This window comes from Microtus pennsylvanicus, chromosome 1 (genome assembly GCF_037038515.1).
Source record: "Microtus pennsylvanicus isolate mMicPen1 chromosome 1, mMicPen1.hap1, whole genome shotgun sequence".
Lineage (NCBI taxonomy): Eukaryota > Metazoa > Chordata > Mammalia > Rodentia > Cricetidae > Microtus > Microtus pennsylvanicus.
The window spans coordinates 175,208,924-175,229,394 of record NC_134579.1 but is presented as its reverse complement, the minus strand read 5'-3'; the positions used below and the strand labels follow the sequence as shown (position 1 = coordinate 175,229,394).

Genomic DNA, 20,471 nt, shown 5'->3' with positions numbered 1-20,471 from the left:
AGGCAGAATGCCCCATGTTTTCCTCTCGCCTTTGCTACACATGGAGAGCTGTGCACACACATGTCCATATGCACCACACATACATGCAGGAGCAAAAAGATCAAAAAAGAAAAAGAAAAGGAAAAAAAGTGCAAACTTTCTAGCTAAAGAAAGGTAAAGAAGTAATTACGTGTTTGAAGTTCAGCAGTTTCCTGCATTTTAAACAGCAGGAACAGGGCCATCAGCTTTTGCTGTTGATTCTTCCTTACTCTTCTGATGGACGGAGTTGGTTTGCTTGTGAATTGCCAAGACTTTGATAAATGTGCTCTCTTCTGCAGAAAATCAAACAACAGAAATAAGGCCAAGGGTCAAGTGCGTGCTAAGTGGTGAGAGACTAGAAAGAACAGCATGTTGTCCTGTGTGCTGTAGACAACTGTTAATCTACTGGTTTCTTTTGCAGAAAGGGTGCTTCAAGTGATTCCCAGAACCAGAGTTTACCGTGGAAGATGGTGTTTAATGGCTCCTGCAGTAGCATCTGCACGTGGAAGTCCACAAACCTGAGTGGACCATTCCAGTTCCGAGCAGTGGCTGCAAATAATATTGGGTTTGGAGAATACAGTGGAATCAGTGAGGATATTATGTTAGTGGAAGGTATATTAACATATCTGTCTATGTACTAGTTTGTTACATAAACATTTAGTAGCAAAGATTGATATAATCTTAATATTAGTCACAGATATAGTGGCTGAATAGCTATTCATACAGACTATTGAAGGGTTCAGTTTATCTGGTGTATTCTTAAAGCATCATTCTTATCTTGTTACTTTGCTTCTCTGTAAATAAGCAGCCACTCTGAATGTCTGTGATCCCAATTCCATTCTCTTTCATAGACTTTCAAGACTGTCCATAATCTGGCCTTTAATCTATTCAACCATCATATTTGTTTCCTAGTGCTCTCTTACATAAGAGTCTTAGGACTACTCTGTCTTCCTTCTTATCTATCTGTTCCACTGTGTGTATCCTGCTGGGAGTTTTCTTTTTCTCTTCGTGTGTGTGTGTGTGTGTGTGTGTGTATGCGTGTATGTGTGTATGTGTGTGCATGCACTTGAGAATCAAACTTTGGACTTTGCAGGTGTAAAGTAAGTACTCTGTGACTGAATTACATCTTCACGAATGACAGAAAATTTAATCTTACTCATCTCTTTTATTTCTAGATTCTTACTAGAGTATGTTAATTATAAATATTAATGGGCTTCATTGTGATATTTTCACACAAATAAATAATGTATCTTGATCATGGTTACCCATTACCCTCGCTCATCCCCTTCCTACCACCATCCTTTCATTCAGTCCTAACTTAAATGAACCCATTGTCATGTAGAATTGCTATACAGTAGGCAAAATGAATTATTTGCATTTTACACCTACATTTCACACAAAGCATCAGTCATTCTTGGTCATTAAGATGGCACTTGCTGCCAAGTCTGTAAGTTTGTTCCCTGGCATTCCCATGGTAGTAGAAGAAAACCATTTCCCACAAGCTGTTCCTGACCTCCAAATTTGTGCCCGGGCAAGCAAATACATGCACATATACATATATGCAACACACACAAATAATCGCATAAGTAAAACTGCAATCAAAAGTGTCCAGGAGAGCTGGCTCGGCAGTTTAGCGCATTCACTCGTGCAGAGGACCTGGATTTGATTCCCAGCACCCACAGGGTGGCTCACAGCTCTCTGTAACTCCAGATCCCCCAGGGATTTGATGTTCTTTTCTGACCTCCACAGAAACTTCATGCATGTGGTGCACATATGTGCATGAGAACAAACCACTCATACACATAAAATTAAAAGACAAACTGCCATCGTTCTTAGTTTTATTATAGCCAGTCAGTTAGTGCTTGCCAAGACAGTTCCTGACAAGAGTCAAGTTGTAAATGGTGTAGGTTTTGCAGCTTCTGTCTGCTCTCTGTAGCTACCTCCTCTCCTTCGTCCTCCTCTTCCTCTGCTTTTTTTTTTACTCCCTCTCTTTTCTTTTTTCTAAAATATCTTAAAAATGTAAAAATTATTCTTAGCTCATGGTAAGTTTTAAAAAGCTGCGTTCAGGTTTGCCCCACAGACTGGGGTTAGCCAAGCTGTGGTCTGCACATTTGTTTCCTCTGTGGACAGCGTATGAAAGACATTTTGCCATACTTTCATGTTGGTATTCCTTAGATTAATGTCTGTGGAGTTAAATGGGTGTGGACATATAATGCAAAATAATAAATTGTTATTTCTTTAATATATGAAGATAAAGACTCCTTTGTCCCGAATTCCTTATAAAGAAGCACACATGTTTTCTTAGTTGTCTTAAAATAGATTGGGTGGGTTGCTTCAGCAAGATGATGACAAAATAACAAAAGGAAGAGTAACTTTTTTCTGGGTACATGATCTTCATCTAGTTGACTTCTAACTGCCAACTGCTAAACCATTGGCTGGTAAAAACCTCAGAGGAACTGGCTCCTGCTAACCAGTGTGTTCATGCTTGGGAAGAAGTGGGATCCTTTAGTTCTTTTGTGTGAATAAATTTCTTTTCCCATTTATATCCTTAGATGGTTTTTGGATAACAGAAACAAGTTTTATACTTACTGCCCTAGTTGGTATACTTCTGGTCACTACAGTCCCACTGACCTTTGGTGAGTATTCTAGACTTTACAAGCAGGTATTAAATTGTTTATTAGATCTTGCTGACTGATTTATTTTTCAGTTTATCTCATTTCCTACATGAAACACAAGCTGATAAAATAGGTTAATAAAGTTCACAGCATTTCCCTTGACTGTCTTTTCACAATTACTCCTATGATTTTTTATTTTTAACCAAGGGATCATTTGTATTCTTTCACATAAATGCTTATTTTGGCTCATAGTTTTGAAGGTGTTTGTTCATGAGTAAGTGGTGTTTTGCTCTGGGTATGTGGCAGCCCTTCATGGCAGGGGTATGATGTAGTAATGTCCTCATCTCATAGCTAGGAAATGAAGGGAAAGAGAAAGGAGCTGGTGTACCACATCACCTTCAAAAACATGTCCCCAGTGACAAGACTTCCCATTAGGCTCTAACCTCTGTGTTCCAAGGACTTCAAGCTGAAGAGGAAGGCTGTAACATATGCACCTTTGAAGAATATCCTGGGTACAGACCACAGCATGGGTTAGCTATCTCGTGGAAAATACTTCAGTGTGTACATTTGATAGAATCCTTGAGATGCAACTGTTTGTGAAGACACTCTATTTTAGCTTTCTGTAAAATAGCACATGGCTCTGATTAGTTATTGCAAGTGTTCTGTGGCTTGTAGGCTAGAATATAAATAAAAGAGAAGCAGCCAAAAATACAAAAACAGTGCAGGATTAATGGGAAGCCAGTGACAGTCACTAGTTGGAATAGCTTTGGTTCCCCGGCAGACAGCTCAGTTTGGAATGAACGGGGCCTCTCAAGGAGACCCATTTCTCGTCTGTGAGACTTCACTCTTGCTTTCTGACAACTGATAGGCTTAGTCAAAATCCCTGATCATTTACTAAGGACCCCAAAGCAGCAGGATTATGTCAGATAGCTGTTTCCCATTATTAATTTTATGTTAATATGATATTCCTTAAAGATCTACCACTTTTTAATGTTTATTTTAATTATGGTTAAAAACACAGAAAACCCACAATAGATGGTAAGAAGTTGGGCCTGGAGGGTTATCACCATGATCATACACTCTTGCTTGTTCTTGTTGCATAATACATGCTAACATCACATTTGTTCGGTTCCCCACGTATCTTGGTTTGGGTTAGAAGATATCTTAGTTTTCCATCTACTGCTGATACCAAAAGCATCCCCCCACCACCACCCAGGATGGTAAGAAGAGCATGATCCCAGAAAAGAAATCCCAGCACATATTCAGGAAGCTGCGACTTACTGTGTTTATAAAGCAAGAGAAAGTGACAAGGTTGCGTTCTCTCTGGGGAAATAAAGCTATGATGTAATTCAGTTTTCCCAATCACTATTCTTTTTCCAGAGTGACTGAAGGTAAAAGGTCTCAGACAACACTTTGAACTTGAACTGAGGTTATCCTTCCAGATAACACATGCGACGCCTCTAGCTAAGTGGGGAAACTAGACATTTCAGCGGAGCCTGCCAGGGTTTTAACCTGTGGTTCCAGGGAGTCTGCCTATCACACAGCTGATGTTTGTGCCGCTAAGCCAGTCCCTCCAGAGTCACTCGTCTGACTGTGGTATATTCGGCAGTTGGCAGATTGGCTTGATTTCCTGTCTGCTTCCTGCTGGCGGGTGTGTAACATGAGGAACCCTTCATCTCTCCTTTGCCTGCCTACTTTCTCCATCACCACTACATGAACCCATGACACTAGTGGATGAACATGAGAACATTTCAATGTTTTGTGTGCTTTTGAGACATCCTGTGGATATCTGGCTTTCTCAGGACTTAAAGGTCTTTATTGTGCTTGGAATTTGTGGTGATCTGGGGGGAGTAGCTAAGCTAATTTAGTTTTTGCTTCTCTTAGTAGTGCATGTGGTTGTAGCAGTAGGAATGGGCGAGTGCATGAGAAAAGACTAAGTTATTGATTTCATTGTTAGGAATTTCATAGTTAGGAATTTCATTGTTCTGAGGGCTCTGTAAAATTGAAACAAAGGCTTAAAAATAAGTCCTGGCAGCCTGTGGGTTGGCAAGAGGTCATACCTGATCCGCAGCATGAACCTTGTGCCAGGGAAAGGGGAAGTTGTAAACTGTAATCAGTGACCTCAGGAGACTGTTCTTTAATAATGGTGGGAAGACATATCTGCATGAGAAGTTGCAGCAGGATGTTATAAGTGACCCGAAATGCCGGCGACCCTGGCATGGAAAGAGCATTGGTAGTCACAGTTGGCCTTTCAGGCTCACTGATGAGAGATGAGCAGAGTCTGTAGAGAATGAGGTGGTTCCATCACTGAGGATGCAAGAGTGAGAGCAAGTGAGGCTTAGGGAGAAGTGCTTCAGTAAAGGGGCTGGAGACGCTCCTGTGCGGTCCCTCGGATGGAATGTCACAGAGTGAAACTCCAATGTCTTAGATACGCAAGGAACTTTATTGGCTGCTTTTGTTTTGTTTTGAGACAGAGCTGACTAATTGTGGAACAGGCTGCTCCTGCTGCCTCAGCCTCCAACTTTGCAGGATATTGTTGTAAACCATTGTGTAAACGTTTAAATTTTGTTAATCATTTCCACAGCATTTCTGCTGATTTTGACCCCTGTACCAATATACACCACAAACAGGTGATCTTACTGACATAATTATATTTTAATCTTTATCACAGAATGTCTTGTGAACATTATAAAATGTGAAAGGGGGGGGGAGTACAAATCACCCATGATTCTACAAGTAGATAGGACCAAGGCTGTTGTTTGTTGGAGCAAATTTTCTACAGACGTATATGAACAACAGATATGCATTACTTTGAACGTATTTCTGTTTCTGTAGTGCAGGAGGAAGGTATCCAAGAACACTTTGAATAGAGTTGAACTTTTGTTTTAAGGAGTCCACCAGGTAGCACGTGGAACTTCTTCAACTCTGGGGCAGCTAAACATTTCAGAAGATGTCTAAGAGTTTAACCCATGATTCTAGAATCTAAGTATTGCACAGCTGTGTTCTCTCTCTCTCTCTCCCTGTGTGTGTGTGTACTTACGCAAGCATGTGTATATGTGGAGCGCAGGGGTTACTGTCAGAAGTCTTTTTCTATCCCGATACATTTTAATTTTTGAGACAGTCTGTCATTAAACCTGGAGCTCACTGATCAGCTAGGCTGTCTGGCTAGCTGGTCTCCAAGAGCTGCCTGTCATGGACCTCCACCTGCAACACTGGGGTTACATGTATGTGCTACACCCAACTTTTACATGGGTTCTGGGGATCTGAGCCCAGGTCCTCATGCTTGTGCGGCAGGCACTTTGTCCACTGAGTCTCTCCCCAGCTTGGACACACATGCACACACGCACACACGCACACACGCATGCACATACATTTGTACCGTGTGCATCACACTGGAAACATTTTACACTTGACCTCAGTTGAAAGCCTGGGCAGAGATCAACTGAATACATTTTAAATGCGCCGATGTATTGGAAGCATTCCTTCAAGTCTGCTGGTGTATGATGAATGGTGGGAATTGTCTGGATGCAGAAGTAAGTTTGCTTCATTAACAGTTATTCTGCAAGCTTTGGAACGTTGTTCCTAGCTTACAGTTAATTTTGAGAAATGCATTTTAATAAGATACTTCAAAATTTATTTGTAGTAGTAAGACATACAGTAAGCTTTACAATTAAAAGTTTATAAATTGTATAGGTTTTATATGGAATTTTACCAAAATTTAATTTAAAAACATTGTTATGGCAGTATTTTAAAATCAAACGTTGTTATTCTCTCTCAACAGTGTTCACACACATATGTGCACCTAAAACATACCAACATTTTTAAGGGGGAAAACCCCAATAATTTATTTGGCAAATTGTCTGTTTTCTTTACAGTCTGGTATAGAAGCTTGAAAAATCACAAAGCTTCCAAGGAAGGGCTGTCAGTTCTCAACGAAGACAACAAAGAGTTGGCGGAGCTGCGAGGTCTGGCGGCTGGAGTGGGACTGGCCAATGCCTGCTATGCAGTACAGTATGTGACTCATGCCATCTTCTTGGATTGCATAGGTTGAGTGTGGACCCAGGATCAAGGGTGTCCACACATCGCACATTTCCCAGAGTTCTTTGGGCATCACTGTCAGTAACATTTGCTTCTAATCTCATATGTGGCTTGGGACAAATGGTGACGTATGTTGTAGACAGACAGCTCTTTCCTGCCTGCCAGTTCCTGAATAACCACTCTGAAGCTTAATATTAATTACAAACTGTTTGGCCTATTAGCTCACACTTTTTATTTACTAGCTTTTACATCTTAAATTAACCCATTTCTATTAATCTATTTTTACCACGATGGCCGTGGCTTGTTACCTCACATCTTGCTTCTCTAGAGGCTGCTGGCATCTGCCTGACAGCCTTCTTTCTTCCTGCATCTCTGTTTGGATTTCCCACCTAGCTGTATTCTGCCCTGATATAGGCCAAAGCAGCTTCTTTATTAACCAATGGAAAGAAAACATATTCACAGCACACAGAGGGGCATCCCACATCATCTATGGTTACCCTTAAGAGAAATACAAACACATTGCCTTCTATTGCTTAATCATGTAATTAAAAAACCAACTTAAGAAGGAGAAATGTAAAAAAAAAAAAAGGAGAAATGTATCACTTTGAAAAGACTAAATGACTGAGAAGGGAGAATGTCCTAAAAGTCTTGCATGTATCTTCCTATTCTATTATGGAAGCTGTATGATGATTGCCTATAGTGTCCCTGTAAGAAAATGAGTTCTAAACTTTCATTATTATTAAGGAAATTAAATATTTCTTTGCACAAGACACTATGCCATGCTCTTTGTAAAAAGAATCCTATGGTCATAGGCCTTGCTTGCTGAAATCTACAAAACAGGATTTAAAATAGATGCATAATACAGAAACGAACCAAACCAGCTCTTCAGAGGAGAGGTGTTTTTTTTTTTAAATAAACTGTGCATCTGATAATTAAGATTCTTGCTGAAGCTGGAGAAATGGCTTAGTGGTAAAAAGCACTGACTGTTCTTCCTGAGGACCCAGGTTCAATTCCCAGCACCCACTTGGCAGCTTACAACTGTCTGTAACTCCAGTTCCAGGTGATCTAACACCCTCACTCACTCACAGAGAGACAAACACGCAAGCAAAGTACCAATTAATGCACATAAAATAAAAATAAATAAATCATCTTTTAAAAAATATTCTTGCAAACAGAACAAAACAAAACTCAAAGTGCACTTAATGTAGATTAAGTAGCAATGCCATAATATCCCAAGGTGAGGACTGGCCTTTGGGAGGCCACGCGGGGGCAGATGAGCTGGCCTTTTGGTCAGAGTCAGTCTTCTTTGTCATGGAAGCAGGGAGGTGAGCTAGGCGAAGGGACAGCTCCAGGGACCAGCTGCTTCTGGTGCTATTTTCTTCATCTGCAGCAGGTTTTTTTTTAAAAAAATATTTATTTATTTATTCATTATGTACACAATATTTTGTCTGTATGTCTCCAGGCCAGAAGAGGGCACCAGACCTTATTACAGATGGTTGTGAGCCACCATGTGGTTGCCAGGAATTGAACTCAGGACCTTTGGAAGAGCAGGCAGTGCTCTTAACCACTGAACCATCTCTCCAGCCCCTCTGCAGCAGGTTTTACACAGATCTGCAACCCAGAGAATTTCATAACTCCTCATTTTGATCGAAGCTGCTGCAGTAGAAGCCTCGGGGAAGCTTTCACTTTCATTTTCACATAGAAACTATGGTGTTCAGAAGTAAAGTGACAGACTTTGTGTAAAAACTGATAGAATAGGAAGGTTATAGGAGCACAAAATTTCTCATTACCAAATTAGAATGTACAGTGCTGCCAAGTGCTGAGATAGCTCGATTTCTTTCAAATACAAATGTATACACCTTAGGGAGCATACAAGGTTCTTAGGGAGAACAGACATATTGTTATTTTACAGTACTCTTCCAACCCAAGAAGAGATTGAAAATCTTCCTGCCTTCCCTCGGGAGAAGCTGAGCCTGCGCCTTTTGCTGGGGAGCGGAGCTTTTGGAGAGGTGTATGAAGGCACAGCCGTGGACATCCTAGGAGTGGGAAGTGGCGAAATCAAAGTGGCCGTGAAGGTAATGTGCATCTCGGTGCTCTGCCAGGCAGTTCAGTAACATGATGCGCTGCATGTCTCAAAGCAGAATCTCAGTCTGTTTACTAATAAAGAAACGATAAGAGTTTAAGGCGATGAATATGCTAATACACTGGGTTTGACCATTATCCAATGGATATATAACCCCAGACATCATGTTGCATAGCAAAATGATGTACAAATAGTACGTCAACTACACATAAGATAAATTTGGGACTGGTGAGTTGGCTCAGTGCTTAGGAATGCTTGTTGTTCTTGAAAAGGACCTGGGTTTGGCTCCCAGCACCCACATGGTGGTTCACAAGCATAACTATTCGTAACTCTAGTACCAAGAGATCCCAACAACCTCTTCTGACCTCTAATGGCAACAGGCACACATGTCATACTCACACATATGCAGGCAAAACACAAAAAATAAAATAAATAAACATTTGAAAAGTAAGTTAAATTTTAAGAATGGCAGAATGTGAAAGTCTGTTACTAGCTACAAAAGCCACCCATCATTTCCCCCATTTTCAGCAGAATTTTAAAAAAGAATATATCCAGAGCTTATGTTACTATTAAAGCTATTAATTAGGTAAGACCTAACAGAGATTTATTTCCCATTGAAAGTACTCTAAGAGGAGGTTTGAGATAATAGCTTGATTTGGAGAGCCCTTGTCTAGTACTTCAAAAGCCCTGACTTGATTCCAGCACTGTAGCAAAAAAAGGTGTGATGTGCGTGCCTGTATTCCCAATACTGCAGGAAGAAGTAGGAGAATTATGTTCACCGTCATGCTTGGCTTCACACAGAGACAGAGGCCAATATGAGCTACGAGAGATACTGTCTCAAAACAACAATAACAATATACTTTACGTACACTAGAATTGTACAGTAAATCCCTCAGGATCCAGATTAGCACTTAGCATACATTCTCAAACTTACTGCGCATGTGCTTTCTGCTTTAACTCTTGAATTCTGCCCCTGAAGCTCACAGAACTTTAGTAACCTCTAAACAAACAAGGATTTCCACTAAACTTTACTTACAAACACCGACGTCTGAATATTCTATGTCATGAAATTCTACTCTCTACCAATATTCCCACCATTTAGGAGGATGGAGGCTGATTTCAGACTCTATGCTGTATAGACATGGGTGACTGAACACAGAGACTCATATAGACACGGGTGATAGGACACAGAGACTCATATAGACACAGGAGATAGAATATAGAGCCTTTATAGGTATAGAAGACAGACTGCATCTGCCTATAAGCTATGCTTGCCATTGTGTAGTTGATGCATTTTAGAGAAATACAACATATGATCTTACGTTCTGGTAACATTTCTCTCTGATAGAAGACTGAGCAATCTCATATAATTAAATAATATCTTGGTCACTACTTTATGGAGACTTTTGCTCTAAGGATGGCCAATCTATGTTGCTAAAATTCTTTCCATTTCCAAATGATAGAGTTGAAAAGTCCTGTAAGTTTCTCTAGTCTGGACCCATTAAACTCGTATTTATTTATTTTCTCACGTGCTGAGATGACTGCTGGCCGGGTGTACTTATGCCATTTCTGAAATCCTTTCTACTTTATTCTTCCTTGCTACCCCATAATACCAATGTGAGTGCCAAGAATTAGGAAGGCATCACTCAGACCAGGGCGATGAGGTAGAATGGTCTACATACATGGTTTAGGAAGGGGAAATTTTCCTAAAAATATCTCCATCTCACCAGTTTTTCTCTTATGTTTTGTTAGCTGGAGCTAAAACATGAGACTCATGGAGAGTGTTAGACTAGCTTTTCGTGATTCATTTACATCTATTGACTAGTAAAGAACTACAAGCCTCCAAAAAATGAACCAGGGTGCGATTGCAAGTAAAGTGGGAAAGTTGACAAGAAAATCTGAAAAGATGCCGACCCATTGAATGCCCAAATTAGTGTTAAATTCTTCTATATATGGAAAGAGGGGTAACCCTTTAAGAGTGTTGGCTGCTCTTCTAGGATATCCAGTTCAGATTCCCAGAACTCATATGCCTCTCACATCCATCTAGAACTCTTGGCCCAGGAGATCTGATACTCTCTTCTGGCTGCCACAGGCACTGTACACACGTGATGTACCAACATATATATGGGCAAAGAGCCATATACACAAAATAAACAATAAATTAATTGAAAACATAAAATAAAAAATATTTTATATTTTATTGGGACTTTAAATATTTGTTTCTCAATCTTTTATCTAGCGGACTGAGAAATTATTTTTTTTTGTGATAAATCTATTTTATTTATTTATTAAAAATTTCCACCTCCTCCCCTCCTCCCATTTCTCTCCCACTCTCACCTACCCTCCCCCTTGCTCTCCAGTCCTAAGAGCAGTCAGGGTTCCCTGCCCTGTTGGAAATCCACGGTCCTCTGTCCTCCAACCAGCTCTAGGAAGGTGAGCATCCAAACAGACTAGGCTCCCACAAAACCCGGACTGAGAAATACTTGATTGAACAGAAGCAGTTACAGAAGTTTTAGAGACCACACACAGCACCAACAGGGGATTTACAGATTATATGCAATGCTATATCTGTGATTTAGTTCCTGATATCAGAGCGGCTAATGCAACAAAACAGACAAAACAATCAACAGAATGTTGTCTCCACTATTCACTGGGCTCCCAGTGTCTGATTTCTGGCTCACCTTTGTTTCTCACAGACCTTGAAGAAGGGTTCAACAGACCAGGAGAAGATCGAGTTCTTGAAGGAGGCGCACCTGATGAGGTACTGGCGTAGTTAATGCAGTAAATTTCTCTTACTAGTGTGGATACAAAGCTTTCGTTTCTCTGTGTCGGATTTTTAACATCCAATGACCAGATCATTCTGAAAATAAACATGAACAAAGACTTTAAAAGGAAATAAATCTTTACTCATTAAGTATTTTCTAGAAGCCAGTCTTCAGAGCCTGGGTAGGTAGTTCCCAGGCAAAAGATCCTCCCATCTCTTATCTTTAATTTGGACTGTGTTTTGCATGCAAATTCTGAGGTTCTTTTGCTTTTAAAATGTACCTATTCTTACTGAGGGATAATGGGTCAAGTAGACCAAGGAGGAATGTTTCTTTATGAGTTCTGGTGTTAGCAAGAATATCTCTTGCCCAGAAAACTTGTCGGGAAGGTTTCAGCCTGCAGCACTCATGAGAAGTGCTCAAGGACGTCTTAAGGAGAAGCGGGAGGCAGAGACTCCTGGGGAGTCAAGCTGGGTCCTCTAACTAGGCTGGGGCTTTCTCACTCTAGGGTCTTCACAAACCAATGAGGCCCAAGCCTGAAGAACTGGGTTGTGTCCCTAAGAGGGAGAGGATATTTGTCATAACTGCGATGACACAGACATGCTTCTAAACATCTTTTGAAGAAGACTATTAGTCAAAATTGCTTTCTTTCCTAATCATAAAACCCCCATAATGAGAAAGAAACATTATTTCTTCTAAAACTCCTTCTAGTCTTCACAGATGCTCTGGCCACTAGAGGTTGCCACGGTCCATCTTTAAGGCAAGCATACAGAAGGGGAGTCAGGCAAGGGAAGCTCTCGCTTGTTAGAGGGAGTCTGCGAGGGCTTCGAAAGGACACTTTGGGTGAACTGCTTGGGACTGTTGTAAGGATCGTGTCATCCAGTTTGTGACTTTTCACCTCTCAGCAAATTTAATCACCCCAACATTCTGAAGCAGCTGGGAGTCTGTCTGCTGAGTGAGCCCCAGTACATCATTCTGGAATTGATGGAAGGAGGAGACCTTTTAAGCTATCTGCGGAAAGCCCGGGGGACTACGGTAGGTGGTGGCCTGTGCCACAGTGCCTTCCTTCCTTCCTTCCTTCCTTCCTTCCTTCCTTCCTTCCTTCCTTCCTTCCTTCCTTCCTGCCTGCCTGCCTGCCTTTCTTTGTTTCTTCCTTCCTCCCTCTCACTCATTTTCTTTTTAATTTAAAAGTTTTCTTTTCATTTTACATACCAACCACAGTTCTCCCTTCTTCCCCTCCTCCCGCTTCTCCCACCTCAATCTCCCTCCCACCCAACTCCCCATCTACTCTTCAGAAAGGATAAGGCCTCCCCATGAAGAGTCTACAAAGTCTGTCATATCAAGTTAAGGCAGATCCAATCCCCTTTCTCCCGGTATTGAGGCTGAGCAAGGTATCCCACTGTAGGGAACGGCTCTGAAAAGCTAGTTCATGCACTGGGGATAATTGCCAGTGCCCCCACAGACTGCCCAAGGCCCAGAACTATCACCCACATTCCGAGGGCCTAGTTCGGTCCTATGCAGGTCCCCAGCTGTCAGTTCAGAGTCAGTGAGCCTCCACTAACTCAGGTCAACAGTCTCTAAAGCAGTGTGCTAGACTTTCTTGTTGGTTTTCTTCAAGTTTAGTGTGCAGTAGCTTTGGCTGGTGGGAGAAGCTCTGCAGGTGGTATGAAAGAAAGTACATCTTTTCTTCATCTTGGATTAGGGTAATTGGAACCCTGAGCTAATATTTGAGCCTTGTTTTAGTACTGAATGAGAATTGAGCCTTGTTTTAGTACTCTTATAAACAAAAGCACACCCCCCTCCATGAAGTTTGTGGGGAAATAGAAACACATATCTCTCAACTTCATCTACTCTGTCCATTCCAGATTTTATTTCAAATCTTGATGTATACTAAATTTTCCAATTGGATGGATCTGCTGACCTTGATCTTGGTAGGCTGAGCTATTCTTCAGGATGACAGAGCTATTTGGATTTTAAAAAATTTGTTCATTTTTTCTCTTCTATTGAAAGTAGATTTTTTTTTGGCATATAATATGTCCTAATCATGGTTTTTCCTCCTTATGTTTTCCAAGTTCCTTCCCACCTTCCCCCTCATTCAAATCTACCCCCTTTCTGTCTCTCATTAGAAAACAAAGAGACTCCTAAGGGATAAAATTAAAATGAAATAACATAAAACAAAAACTGACAGGTCAGAATTGGACAAAACAAACAGGAGGAAAAAGAGTCCAAAGAGGCATAAGAACCAGATATAGATGCAGCGGCCCACACACCAACACACTCTATAAGCAAATGATCTGTAGAGTAAAAGAGAGGAAAAACATATAAATTAAAGTGCTGAGATGACATTATAAGACAAGGAACCTTCAAAGATGCTGTTGACCCTGTTTTCTGTTGGCCATCTACTGCTGGGCATGGAGCCTAGAGTAGTTTGTCTTTCCAGTGAGACTCCCTTGAAGAAGAGTAAACTTTTATGTTCCAGTGGTTCGAGTTGGAGATAGCATCTCCATTAGGGATGGGGGCAGATGTCTACTTTCCCTTTCAACTCTAGGACCTCCATCTGGTGCAGACTCTTGCAGGTCCTCTGACTGCAGTCTCGGTCTCTGTGACTTCATATGTGCATCCACCTGTTGATTTAGAGGCCTTGCTTCCTTGGTACTCTCCTTTGGCATCACAACATTTTGGCTGAAGCAAAACTTTTGGCTTCATGCATCCTTGCTCATTCCATCTACTCAGTGTCCTGTTTGCTCCCCTCACCTAGATACTCCTAAAACCCCTGCTCTATAGTTCAGCCTTCCCAGTGTGGTTCCGGTTGATCCATCCTTCCGTTCCCAGTGCCTGGCACAGGGCAGATCCTGGAAATACTCTAGCATGTTGGGCAGAACCAGGAAGTGATCTTCCTGCAGGATCCTGCTTTATACCTCTGGTGAGAAGACAAGAGGCAAAGCGCTCATAGATTTAAAACACTTTTTTTTTCCTAATTGAACTAAGCAGTGTGAGGTTGAACAAAGCCTACAGCAAGGTGGGTAGCATGAGAACCAGGAGGCTGTGTGCTATCTCACACACACTCCACGTCTTCATGTCTTTTGGTGTTTACCCGGTGTCTCAAATACTCTGCTTATACTGAGGCGCACTGACTTCTTCTTGAAGGGACATCTATTCACTTCCTAAAGTAGAAGAAACTTTAACAAGGACTTCCCCACATCCCTGCCCCACTGTTCCCACATCACACACAGGAGAGCTTGTAGCACTCTCTCGTGGGGACCACATTTCCGTTCTTACTAGCATACAGATTTTCATTTGCATGACTTCTCATCCTGACGTGCAGCTGAGTCAGCCAAGTCTTGTGACTGCGGCATTTATTTTATTTTTTTCCGATCTTGGAATATTCATAAGCACTGTCTTTTGCCTTCATCTCCATCTACTTTTTCTATTTACTCTCTGACAGAATTGTGCCCTTCCTAGAAAGGCATCTGAGCACTTGTTTCTTGGGCCCATCCTCCCAGGAGCCCATGCAGGTGCTTGATCCAGGCTAGCCATACGTTTGTCAATCTCAGACATTCTTCCTGTTCATCTTGGTGTCTCGCTTCTCTCTTGCCCATACTGAGCTCTTTACCACCCATCATGTGACCGCTCTTTTCTGACTCAGGAAAGCATGCACTTGGGGTAAAGGTTTGCTTTTTTGTGTCTTTAACTTTTTGGGACAACATTTTTCTACCTGCATTTATTATCCACTGATCTCTTCATTTGCCCCATATTTGTTTTTAATTGTTTCTTTTCATTTTTGAGATTATAATATAATCAATAACATTTTTCCCTTCCCATTTCTCCACATAAAAATTTTCATATATCTCTTCCTTCTCTCTTTCAAATTCATGGTCTCTTTTTTTCATTGCTGTTGCATGCATATACATAATTTATGTATATGTATATATTCCTAAACACATAAGTGTAACGTGCTCAGTTTGTGTGATGCGACTTATATGTTTTTCAGGGGCTCCTGAGGGCTGAGGTTAGAGGGGTATGTCACAGTGATCAGTTGTAACGCCGGTTTTCAGGGGTCCTGCAATTCTTCCCCACCTTTTTTTTTTCTGACTGAGCAGAATGTCTTCCAGGGCATATCTTACTCTCACCATGGAAGACAAGACACTGTTGGGTGCTCTGTCCCACATGACAATACTACCGTCACTCTGTCATTTGTGCTGGTTTCCTCGTGACCAGTCACCTCCACACACGAGTATTCAAAGACATCATGATAGAAGCAGCGGCATTGAATCGAGCGTTTTCTAAGTTTGTCTTTGCTTTTTTTAAAAAAAAAATTTGGTAGCCTAGGATCTTATTAATGTAGAAAATCACAAACAAATCATATCAAAGTAAATGTGTGTTTTGGACAAAATCAAGGCAGGTGATGTAACATTAACAACTATCTTTTTCATTTCTTCCCTTATTTTTTCCATTTATTTTACATACCAACCGCAGTTTGCCTTCCCTCCTCTCTTTCTGTTCCCTCATTCACCTCCCTTTTACTCCCCGCTCCCATCCACTCCTCCTCCATCTCTATTCAGAAAGGGACAGGCCTCCCTAGGGAGTCAACAAAGTATGTGTTAAGTTGAGGCAGGACCAAGCTCCTTCCCCAGCATCAAGTTTGGGCAAGCCATCCCAGCATGGGGAATAGGTTTTTAAAAAGTCAGCTCATGCGCCAGGGACAGGTCCTGATCCCACTGCTAATGGTACCAAAAACAGACCAAGCTACACAACTGTCACTCACACGCAGAGGACTTAGGTAGGTCCTATGTAGGTGCACTAGCTGTTGGTCCAAAGTCCATGAGCTTCCATGAGCTCAGGTCAGCTGTCTCTGTGGGTTCCCCAGTCATGATCTTGACCTCCCCTTCCCAGGCTTGTACAATCCCTCCTCCCTCTCTTCAGCTGGACTCCAGGTGCTTGTCCTAGAGCTTGGTTGTGGATGGCTGCATCTGCTTCCATCAGTTACTGGATGAAGGTTCTGTGATCACAATTAGGGTAGTCATCAATCTGATTACAGGAGAATTCCAGTTCAGGTACCCTCTTCATGATTGCTAGGAGTCTTAGCTGGGGTCATCCTGTGGATTCCTGGGAGTTTCCCTAACACCAGGTTTCTCCCAAACCCTAAAATGACCCCCTCTATCAAGATATCTCTTTCATTACTCTCCCTCTCCATACCATCCCCAACTTGACCAACCCAATTTCTCATGTTTTCATACCCCCATCTTCTCCTCTCCACCCCCATCCCCAGTTTGCCCAGGAAATCTCATCTATTTCCCCTTCCCAGCAAAATCCATGTGTCCCTCTTAGGGTTCTCCTTGTTATCTAGCTTCTCTGGGACTGTGGGTTGTAGCCTGGTTATTCTTTACTTCACATCAGATAACCACTTATGAGTGAGTACATGGCTTGTATGTCTTTTTGGGTCTGGGTTACCTCACTCAGGATGATTTTTTTCTAGTTCCATGCATCTGCCTGCAAATTTCATGATGTTATTTTGTACAGCTTAGCAATTTTCCATTGTGTAAATGTACCACATTTTCTTTATTGATTCTTTGGTTGAGGGACATCTAGGTTGTTTTCAGTTTCTGGCTATTATTAATAATGCTGGTATGAACATAGTTGAGCAAATTCCCTTGTGATATGATTGAGCATCCTTTGGATGTATGCTCAAGATTGGTATAGGTGGGTCTTGAGGTAGATTGATTGAGTCCCAGTTTTCTGAGAAACTGCCATACTGATTTCCAAAGTGGCTGTACAAGTTTGTGCTCCCACCAGCAGCAGAGGGGTGTTCTCCTTACTCTATGTCTTCTCCAACATAGGCTGTCATTAGCATTTTTGAGCTTAGCCATTCTGACAGGTATAAAATGGTATCTCAGAGTCCTTTTGATTTAAATTTCCCTGATAGCTAAGGATGAACAACTACTTTTTCATTGAATGATTAACACTTGCAGGGATAGACCTTGGTAAAGTTTTAATATGACAAGAGTTTATCAAGACAGGGAACCCTGATTGCTCTTCGAGCAGATGAGGGAGGGGGACTTGATCGGGGGAGGGGGAGGGAAATGGGAGGCGGTTGCGGGGAGGAGGCAGAAATCCTTAATAAATAAATAAATTAAAAAAAAAAGACAAAACAAGTGGCAGGTAATGGCAACATCTAAAGTTAAGGAGGCCAAATATGGGATGGTGGGGTGTCCCAACTTTTACAATGGATAAAAGGCATGGTTGGGGATTCAGGCAGGCAGGTGGGCAGGTGTATCATGGATATCTTATCAGAAGAGAACAGGGTAATAATCACCAGTATGAGGTTTAAGAGAATCATAAAGTGCTTACAAGTAAAGTGGGGTTTGCCTATAGCAAAACAGAGTTCTGTTCACACAGCAGCTAACTAGCCAGTCAGGAATGCCTGCAGGATTCAGACATAGGCCATGACATAGGTATCTGGTGGACCTAAGCCAGATTTGGAAGGGATATGATTAAGTGCTTGTTATATATAAGCAATGTTACACACCTTATTTTTGATCTTGAAAGGTCAGTCATACAATGTTCATTTTATATATAAGAAAATTGCCTACTTAAGCAAAGTCAAAGAATTAACAGTAGAACTATATTTCAAATCTACAGATATAGTGGTATATCACTATTTGTATTTGTATATTTTTTCTCATGAGTTCTTATAATCCTAATAAAGATTACTTTAGAACAGCAGGCCAGAGCCCGGTCAATCAGAGATAGGTAGTCTTACATGGCACCTTGGTGGTGTTCTGTCCCAGAATATGAAGACGACCTCCACTTTTATGTCCCGAGCAAAGCAGCAGGACAGCACGTGGCAGCACCTCTGCATGAGTCACTGACAAACTGTAAGGTTGTTTGAGTTCGGGAGTCCTTTGAGATGCATGTGAAGGGTGTGGACGATATCGAGAATAAGGGTCTATTCTAGTGAGGTAACAGCAGGGAAAATTTAGCCGAGGGTTAGAAAACACAGAGCAGATCTAAGGAAGGACAGATAGTTCAGAGAAACTGAAGTCCAGCTTCTGAGAGGAGAAGCAAAGGGGAAATGAATGGGCAGATAGAGAGCCTGGTGCAGCCTGGGGCTGCCATGAGGCTGTGCCCAGCATCTGATAATGGGTTCTACAGGAAGTTAGGCACAACAAAGGAGCTAATGAAAAGACAAGAGGCTGGACACACGGGGGAGTCTTTGAATACATCAGATTAGGGATGATAAAGGCCTGGACCAAGGTAATTGCAGGGATATGGAAAGGCTCAATGTATGACTGCCGCCTCCAGGCAGGAACTTTGAATTTTCTCCATATGCTACTAATAAAAATTTTGACTGGCTTTTTTCCCCTCACTAGAATTTCTTTCAAAAAGTATAACCTCATCTATATTTCTGCTGGCTCTTTTTAGATGAAAAAGGTAATCTGGAAAGATAGTTTTGCTAATAATTTACAGGGTGGGAGGTCCTATATGGAACAGGCCCATTGTCCTGATTAATGTAATCAAAGTCATTGAACCAATCATTAATCTAGCTAGCATAGATTATTTTCAATAGACTATTGCTACCACTGTGTGATCAGATGCCATTTGTTTATTAAGTGCTTATTGTATGTTGACAATATTGTATATATGTCTTATTTTGAATCTTGAAAAGTTTGTCACAATATTCCCATTTCACATGCAAGAAAATTGCTTAATTAATGAGCAACTTCACATAATTGATAGCAGAGCTAAATTTCAAATTTATAAATACAGTTTGCTTCCATGTTACGTAGCTGTTTGTTTTCCTCTTGGGTTCTTAAAACCGTAAAAAAATTTCTTTAGAACATCTTATACAAGAGTATACATTCATATAGACATGTATATTCATAGATATCCATGCATATGTGTAATGTGTATGTATTTCCTGCCAAGTGGGAAAGTACTGATAATGTTTCCTTCATCTCTTCCAGTTTCATGGCCCTCTACTCACCTTGGTTGACCTTGTAGAAGTGTGTGTAGATATTTCTAAAGGCTGTGTCTACTTGGAGCAAATGCACTTCATTCACAGGTACTATGATATTGTAGATACAAGGCTATGACAATCGTGACTTTTGGGTAGCTCACTCTAGAGATTTAAACAGTTTCATTCCTTCAAAGGACCAGCATTACTGCAAAAAGTCTCTGTATTAGTTACTTTTCTCATTGCTTACAAAATGCTCAACAAATGAAACTTAGAGAAGACAGGAAGGGTTTATTTTGCTTATAGTTTGAGGAAACAGTGCACCATGGTGGGGTTGCCATGGCAGCGGGAATGTGAGGCAGCCAATCATGTTGAGTCTGTGCTCAGAAAGCAGAGGGAGATGAACACTGGTGTTGAGCCCGGTTTCTCCTTTTCATTTAATGTGAGACCCTACACCTTAGTTGTCCACAGTTAGGGTAAGTTTCTCACACTTCAGCAACCAAATATGGAAATTTCCTTACAGACACACTCAGAGATCTGTCTCTAAGTAATTCTCGATCCTGTCCACTTGTCAATCAGCTTTAGTCATCAGACGTCTCCCTTCTTCTCAGACCTCCTGGCATTACTTGTGTGACGTCCAGAATGCTGTTTATCAAATGTAACTTCTCCCATAGGGATCTGGCAGCTCGGAATTGCCTTGTATCTGTGAAAGACTACACCAGCCCTCGAGTAGTCAAGATTGGCGACTTTGGACTGGCAAGGGAAATCTATAAAAACGATTATTACAGAAAGAGAGGGGAAGGCCTGCTTCCTGTTCGGTGGATGGCTCCAGAAAACTTGATGGATGGAATTTTCACTTCTCAGTCTGATGTATGGTGAGCTACACAGAACCACAGAAAAATGGGGGCAAAAGTGTCAAATATCAGAATGTATGATTCTGCTCTTTTACAAATTATTTTGTTTATTCTCTCCCCCACCTTGGTGTGTATGATGTGTGTACA

General features: G+C 41.3%; 1 protein-coding gene across 1 annotated transcript in view; it reads left to right on the top strand.

Moving 5' to 3' along the window:
* The window catches only part of Ros1 (ROS proto-oncogene 1, receptor tyrosine kinase), a 117,644-nt gene that overhangs the window by 85,239 nt on the left and 11,934 nt on the right, over positions 1–20,471 (top strand). The window contains exons 34-41 of the mRNA XM_075959247.1: positions 440–630; positions 2,571–2,654; positions 6,509–6,644; positions 8,584–8,746; positions 11,451–11,515; positions 12,422–12,551; positions 19,481–19,578; positions 20,145–20,345. Of these exons, the coding sequence (XP_075815362.1) occupies positions 440–630; positions 2,571–2,654; positions 6,509–6,644; positions 8,584–8,746; positions 11,451–11,515; positions 12,422–12,551; positions 19,481–19,578; positions 20,145–20,345 (1,068 nt within the window). The remainder of the gene's footprint in view (positions 1–439; positions 631–2,570; positions 2,655–6,508; positions 6,645–8,583; positions 8,747–11,450; positions 11,516–12,421; positions 12,552–19,480; positions 19,579–20,144; positions 20,346–20,471) is intronic.